At 43.5% G+C, this 7,828-nt stretch overlaps 1 protein-coding gene across 2 annotated transcripts; it reads left to right on the plus strand.

Moving 5' to 3' along the window:
- Positions 1-1,364: 1,364 nt before the first annotated feature.
- LOC136467268 (protein FAR1-RELATED SEQUENCE 6-like) lies at positions 1,365-6,194 on the plus strand. Of its 2 annotated transcripts, none has more exons than XM_066465898.1 (6): positions 1,365-1,644; positions 2,313-4,337; positions 4,453-4,488; positions 4,638-4,751; positions 5,904-5,969; positions 6,066-6,194. In XM_066465898.1, the coding sequence occupies exons 1-6, from the start codon at positions 1,573-1,575 to the stop codon at positions 6,192-6,194; spliced, it is 2,442 nt and encodes an 813-aa protein (XP_066321995.1). In that variant the 5' UTR covers positions 1,365-1,572. The 2 variants fall into 2 exon arrangements, with proteins under 2 accessions (XP_066321995.1, XP_066321996.1); XM_066465899.1 differs by having other exon boundaries at positions 2,321-4,337.
- Positions 6,195-7,828: the final 1,634 nt, after the last annotated feature.

Raw genomic sequence — 7,828 nt, forward strand, 5'->3', positions numbered from 1 at the left:
GGGGGGGGGGGGGGGGGGGGGGGGTCCGATGAGCAGCAGCCGCCATAGCACGGGGAAGAAGATAAGACATCACGCATGGAAAGAAGATAAGGGAGAATAAGAAATAAAAAAGTGGATCTCAGTAAACAGTAGCCGACGCTCGTCAAATTCACCCTCCATCTCATTTATATTTATCCCTTCAATCAAACACAAAATGAGTTGGGTCCGTTTTTATCATCCAAACAGAAAAAAGAGCCGTGCCAGAAATCAGACATAGGACCGTCACCCTGACTCCAACCGAACGCACGGTAATAGGTTTTCTTTTTTTCTTTTTTTTTCTTTGCCTGATGTGCGCCAGATTTGATAATGTAGCAGAGGACGCGTATTGTTTAGCTTATTGGTTAGTTGCAGACAAAAGTCAGACTACTGAAGGCTTGTTTAGTTTTCAAAAAATTTTGCGCAGTACCCATCACATTGAATCTTACGGTATATACATGTAGTACTAAATGTAGACGAAAAAAAACTAATTACACAGTTAGATGAGAAATCGCGAGACGAAACTTTCGAATCTAATTAATCCATAATTAAACACTAATTACCAAATACAAACAAAAATGCTACAATAGTTGGAACCCAAATTTTTTTTTCATCTAAACGCGCCCTGAGCCTTCAAAACGAGGGAGCGGAAGTAGCCCAAGACCTTGACGTCCTCGCCAGCACCGTGTACCTCATATTCCGCCCCTGCGCGTCGTCCTTCTCCGTTGCCTCCCGATCCATCTGCATCCCGACTCCATCGCTGTGGCACCTCATCTCGACGCATACAAATAGGAGTACACTTTTTTTTTCTCTCCTATTGTTTGACCATGGTCCGTTCACGTGCTTTTAAACCCGATTTGATCCGTTTATTTTTTCATCTAGAACAATATTTTTCTCTCATAAATTCCTCCAGATTCATCTAAAACCCTTACAGATTTCTCTAAATTCCACCCAACGAACCGGACCCATGACGGGTGCCAATCGACGCATACAAATACACTTTTTTTTCTCCCATTGTTTGACCATGCCCAGGTGCCGAGTTTTGGCTTGGCTCACCAGCGTTACAGACAATAGCCCTGTGCCCCTATCCCTGCTCATCCACGGCCTTGTTTAGATCACCTCCAAATTCCAAGTTTTTTTACTCTCTCTCCATCACATCAATTTTTAGCCGCTTACATGGAGTATTAAATGTAGGTAAAAAAAATAACTAATTACACAGTTTAGTTGGAAATCACGAGATGAATCTTTTGAGCCTAGTTGGTCCACGATTGAACAATATTTGCCAAATAAGACGAAAGTGGTACTATTCATCAGGTTGAAAAAACTTTCAATCTAAACGAGGCCCACATCTGGATTCTACAGCTACTGCATCGCACTGCGCATCGGACGGGCGTGTGGGCGCGGGAGTCGAGCTGCGCGGGCCCGGCCTCTCTCGGGCCCTTGTGCAGATGCGCAGAGGTAGCGTCCCCTAATTCATTTGTCACCAAACTTTGCACCCGCCTCCCCCGTACCCTTCCGAAACCCTAGCCTACCTCGTCGGCGGCGGGCCCTCCGGCGATGGAGGTGGAGGAACCGCTCCCAACGTCCAAGAACCCCCGCCGTGCTCGGCGCCGGGACCTCAACGCACTGGTCAGACTCGCCCCGTCCCTCCTGTTCTGTTGTTCCTGATCCTTTTATCGCCTTTGTGATCCTGAGCGTAGCCTTCGATATGTGCTAACTTATCGGTGTGGGGAAATTTCCATTTCCTTCCTTGATTCGAGGTGTGGCTGCTCAGGAACGATTCAGATTTCATTTTGAGCTCTAGTCTAGAGTGGGCGGGCAGACAGTGGTTGTTATTTAGGGTTTGGATTTGATTGATTCTCATTTGGTTTTGATGGGTAGTTATTTCGTATTTTAACTCTATTTTCGTGACTTGGACTAGCATTCGTTTTTTCAGTAAGCGGTCTAGTGTCTAGTAATTCTGTATTTCTGTTCATCACTGTTGGCTTGAGGTTCTAATTTAGGATCCATTTCTGTTCTAATAAAGTTGTAGCCTTTGCTTTGGAGGCATTGATAATAGCACAGCTTAGTTGGATGGTCATTGGAGCATTTACCAGCAGTTGAAACCAAATGTTAGTGTCATGCCATCCTGAAATACCTACATTCAGGAGACGCGATTCGCTCACAGTCACTCATGCTGTTCCTATGTTTTAAAAAGTTAATTTTAAGTTGATTTCACTTTGTATTAGCTTGAAAAACTTAAAAAATTTCTGGTAGTTTGCAATGTAAGTGGTTTCATGATGAAGTTTTTTTTTTAGGATCCCAGCATGGAGGAGTCCGATGGGGAGGATATTGGTGTTCCAGAAGTTGGCATGGTGTTCAATAATCACACAGAAGTCAACCGATTCTACCGCAAGTATGCCCGTCGTGTTGGCTTTGGTGTCTCAGTAAGGAGGTCCTCGTTCTCACAAGAAGGGACCTGCTTATATCTCGAGCTTATGTGCTGCAAAGGAGGGCGGCCACGTTATGAGCCAAAGTTTCGGAAACGGGCTTCATCAACCACTAACTGCCCAGCCAAGATCCGAGTGAAGTTGTGGGGAGATAAATTGTTGCATGTAGAGTTGGCGATCCTCGATCATAATCATCCAGTGAGCCCAGCAATGGCAAGGTTTTTGAACTCTTATAAGCAGCTCTCTGGCCCTGCGAAGAAGCGGTTGCGTATGGGTGGCCCTGGGGCTATGCCTGTTGAAGAGTCAAGCAAGATGCCCATGGATAAGCTGGGGGAGCTTGAGCAGCTTCTTTTTGGCGAGAGCAAGCACCACAGCTTTGTGGAGAGGGGTCGTTTGAAGCTCCAACCTGGAGATTCGGAGGCCCTTCGGCTTTTCTTCACTCGGATGCAGGCCAAAAATGCCAACTTTTTCAATGTCATTGACCTGGACGATGAAGGCTGTACCAGGAATGTTTTCTGGGCAGATGCACGGTCAAGAGCCATGTGTGAGTACTATAGTGATGTCATCACACTTGATACGTCATATGTGGCTAGTAAATATGATATTCCTCTTGCAACATTTATTGGGGTGAATCATCATGGACAATCTGTCTTGATGGGGTGTGCCCTGCTTTCTGATGAAACAGCAGAAACCTATTCATGGCTACTTAAGGCTTGGATTGCATGTATGTATGGCAATCTTCCGAAGGCTATTGTCACTGACTATTGTAGGGGCATCCAAAGTGCTGTAGCTGAGGTTATTCCGGGAGTCCGTCATAGAATGTGCTTGTTTCAGATAATGAGGAAGGCCGCAGAATGTTTAGGTGGGCTGTCAGAGTACAGAGCTATCAACAAGGCGATGCATAAGGCTGTGTATGGTTCTTTAACCATAGATGAGTTTGAAGGGGAATGGAATACTTTAATTACATATAGTGGGCTTCAGGGAAATGACTGGCTAAGATCACTTTATGAATGCCGATCTTCATGGGTTCCTGTTTTCATTAAAGATACATTTTGGGCAGGAATGTCTGCTACACAAAGAAATGAAACAATTACTCCTTTTTTTGATGGATATGTTGATTTAAAAACCACCTTGAAGCAATTTCTTGGCAAGTATGAGATGGCTTTGCAGAGTAAATATGAGAAGGAGGCCCAAGCAGATTTTGAGACATTTCATAAGCAACGTCCACCGGTATCAAAATTCTATATGGAAGAGCAGCTCTCAAAGGTATACACGCATACTATGTTCAAGAAATTCCAAGATGAGATTGAAGCCATAATGTACTGCCACGTATCTTTAATTGGTGTTGACGGGCCTGTCTCCACATTCAATGTCAAGGAGTGCATTTTCCTTGAAGATGGTAAAAGGACCATGAGTAAAATTTTTGCAGTGACTTACAAAGCGGACGAAAAGAATATTAGTTGTATATGTGGAGGTTTCCAATTCAGTGGCATACTATGTAGGCATAGTCTCTCCATGCTTAAGTTTCAACTGGTTCGTGAAATTCCACAACATTATATTCTTGATAGGTGGAAAAAGGATTTTAGACAGTTGCATGTGAAGAGACGCCCTCCAAGCGATCTTGTCCCCAACAATCGCATGGATCGATATGACTATATATCAATGAGATGTTTGCAACTTGTTGACTCTGCAGTCCTATCAGATAAGTATCGCCTTGCTTTGAGGTTGGTAAGGGAGACAGAAAAATTTCTGCTAAATAGCAACACACATGATGATACACAACCAAGGATCAAGTCTCGTGTTCCTAAAGTAAATAAACCAAATACTGTGACTGGTCAAACCATGGTGGGTGCAGCTACTGGAAACAGAAATGATGGTCTCAAAGGACCAGAGGTACCGGTTCGACCTATAATAAATCTTATATACACATGTTTGCTTGTAAGCTTTGTGGAAATTAGAATCGATAGTCCATATGATTTGCTTAAATGGGTTGTTTTGCAATATGCAGGCTCCAGCAGTCATGCAAGTACCGCAAATCCAAAAGGTAAGATTGCACTAAGCATTAGTTAATTTTATATCCTTAGTTGACACATCTGGCTCTGAGGATATTGATTGGTTTGTAAGACTATATGCTTCCAATATCAGAGACCTCCTTAAAAAGAAGATATTGATTGGTTGCTATTTTTACTCCAGGGAGGGGCAGAAAAAGGAATAGTTCCTACTGGCTACATTGGAGTACCAGCTAATATCCAGCAATTTGTAGGCAATCAAGCAGCATTTCAGCCAAGCATTGTGTACATGGTACCGGTATGTCAGAACAGATGGTCATATATGCTGACTCGTATCTTTGACTAAATCCCACAGGCACTAGAAAACCAAATTTCCATGATACGAAAATAGTATGGCGCCCTCCTTATCTGGAGTCGTTGCCTGGCATCACTGAGATTTGTTTTGACGACAGGCTGTGATGGTGTTTCTTCCTCCACCTTCTTCCTCCTCGCCTTGCGTTCCTCAGCTTCTGTCCGTGTCTCACCATGAGCACAGCCCTCCCCCATGAGCGCTGCGTCCGTGACGTGCCCAGCCTCACATTCCTCCGCTCCTGTCCGCGCGCCCCATGAGCACACCCTCCCCCATGAGCGTGTGTGCCTCTCCACGAGCGTGCCCTCCCCCCTGAGCGCATGCACCTCTCCATGAGAGCGCCCCTCCCTTGTGACCGTGAGCGTGTCCCTCCTCCCCCATGAGCGCTGTGTCCATGACTGAGTGCCGGCCCATGATCGAGGTCAAGCGGCGGTGCAAGAAGCCAGTGGATCCGCGCCTCCTCAGTCCTCCCCCGTGATGCGGCAGCTGGAGCTAGGAGGAGACTGGGAGGCGCAAAGGAGGTCACAAGGGAGCAGGCCCATGGCTAGCATGCTTGTTGGCGGTGTGAGGAAGATGATTGGTGGTGCGGGCTGTGTGGCGCAGTGGCAGTGAGGAAGAGGAAGACGGCTCCATTATCTGTGTTTTCTTCTGTTTATTTCTACTAAGATGTCCGCTCCAGATAAGGAGGGTGCCAGCCTCCCTGGGTGCCAAATCCGTACTCTTCCAGGATATTTGGATGCTTTTCTTGCATATTAAATCAGGAATATTTGCAATAAGCAGTAGTTATTCATCGTTCTCTATAGTTGGTAAAAAAATATTGAATCTTCTAACAAAAATAAATCATATATCACTCCGTTCCAATTTCCAAATTGTAAATCATTTTGGCTGTTCCAGATACATAGTTTTTGCTATGTATCTAGACAGTGGATGCACAGCAATGTGCCTAGAAAATCCAAAACAACTTACAATTTGAAATGGAGGGAGTACTTATTAACCGGTAGTTGTTCTTTATTTTCAAGTTTTTTCTTTATTATTTTTACTTTGAGGCAGATTCTATTCTGTAGGAATATGCTACTGACTGTTGCTGATTTAAAATTTCAGAGTGGTGTTGACCCACATGCTTTTGGAAATGTTCTGATGCCGGTGATGTACCAGCAGATGTTCCAGGTTTGAGTTTATGTTTGTTTGCAAGTTCTATTCATCTTGCATGGACTTTTTTTTGGCATAAATTGATGGCATTCAATGGCACGGTGGTATGGCTAGGTGCCTCCGAAGCCAAATGAGACCGTGCAAGATATTTCAGCGAACGGAAAAAGGAAGCGACCTCGTGGTCAGAAGGTCACAGAGACATCTCAGCAGGCAAATGGAACCCCAGCATCTGCATCTGGCTAGGGGGGGGGGGGGGGGGGGGGGGGGGGCGGGGACTGCTAACGTTTAGAACAGGTTTTACTCCTAATACTTGGTATGCTTTGTTCAACTATAGTCACCTCACCTGAGTTGTGGCAACTGTATTTGTTCTTCCCAGGATTTCTGTACATACGTTGACTTCCTGCCGTGAGAAATTTTACATATGGACGCCGGCACTAACAATTACCTCAATGTGATCCAAGGTATCTGGCCCAGGAATGGAAATTTAGTTCTCACACATTTTTTTTTTTTTTTTTGCTGATTTGAGCAAGACAGGTTGCACTCGGGGAATATCCAGTATCCACGGTTCTAGTGTAATGTGCAAGTCCCCGTGTCCTTTTTTATGATATGTAAATGATTTTTTTTTTGAATAGCTCTATGGCTCATGAGTACAGTGTCAGTTGCCTTTGAATTCCCATTGTCGATGCACCAGATCGATGTCAGTGTCAGTTGCCTTTGAATTCCCATTGTCGATGCACCAGATCGATGTCTAATGCATATAGAAATATAAAGCATGGAGGGTGGAAACGTTTCCTGACTGTGGCCATTGCGTACTTTGGCAACAATCATGGAGCAAGACATGCCAAAGCAGAGCTCTATTGGAAATTAAGTTATTCTCTCGATATTTAAGACAGAGCTAATTAATTCAAAACTAATAAACCTGTCATAAATGTGAAATGTGCTCTTTGTTTCTAATTATAGGCCTTTTTTGTTTTTTTATAGAGATATATTCTCTCTGTTCTAAATTGCAAGTCGTTTTGACTTTGTTAGGTCTATAGTTTTTGCCATGTATTTAGATATATATTGTAAAAACTATGAACCTAGAGAAGCCAAAACAACTTACAATTTGGAATGAGGGTATGTATAATGTATCTAACATAGTGGACATGGGTGGATCTATATACATTGCACAGGGTGCGGGCGCACCCACAAAAATATCCAAAAACCGTGATCATGATTAAATTTTCATCATATTCGTACCCATACGGTAAAATCATATGCACCCATAAGGCAAGCACACCCTTCTCGCATTCGCTCTAGCTCCGCTCCTATAATGGATATGTACCTAGAAAAGCCAAGTCTATAATTTAGGATAGAGAAGTAGGTAATACAATTTACCAATAATTTAGGACAGACAAGTAGGTAATATAGTTTACTCTTAGGGATCTTGCAACACGTAGTCTCAAAAATTTAGAAGTTGGAAAGAAAGAAATAGTGCATAGTGATATACTGGTGTTGTATTGGATTGCTCAAGGTAAGGATATTAGAAGATTGGTGAACAGGTTCCGACACAAAAGAAATGAAAAAAGAAAAAAAAATGAATACTCCCAAAACTTTTACAAGCTGCAGAATGCGACATTCAATTACTTCACTGCACACATTGTTTGTTGTACAAGCAACATGGCTGACAGCGTGTAAATGTAGGGGCCAACTTCCCATGCCCGAGTTTCCTGATCGCCCATTTCGGTCCAAATTCACAATTTTAAATTTCAACTTATGAAAATTGACTCCAACCACGTAGGCATGTAGACAACAGATCATAATTGGTCATAATAAAATCAGCTAACACCATAATGATTCCATAAACTTTATGGTCAATAAATTACCCCAACATCCAC

The sequence above is a fragment of the Miscanthus floridulus genome, chromosome 7, assembly GCF_019320115.1.
Source record: "Miscanthus floridulus cultivar M001 chromosome 7, ASM1932011v1, whole genome shotgun sequence".
NCBI lineage: Eukaryota > Viridiplantae > Streptophyta > Magnoliopsida > Poales > Poaceae > Miscanthus > Miscanthus floridulus.

What these genes read in the sequence shown, in the direction of transcription:
- LOC136467268 (XM_066465898.1), top strand. Translation starts at nt 1,573, where the DNA reads ATGGAGGTGGAGGAACCGCTCCCAACGTCCAAGAACCCCCGCCGTGCT. An exon ending in GCATTGTGTACATGGTACCG is followed by an intron (nt 4,752 to 5,903) that starts GTATGTCAGAAC and finishes TTAAAATTTCAG; the next exon opens with AGTGGTGTTGACCCACATGC. An exon ending in TGTACCAGCAGATGTTCCAG is followed by an intron (nt 5,970 to 6,065) that starts GTTTGAGTTTAT and finishes TGGTATGGCTAG; the next exon opens with GTGCCTCCGAAGCCAAATGA.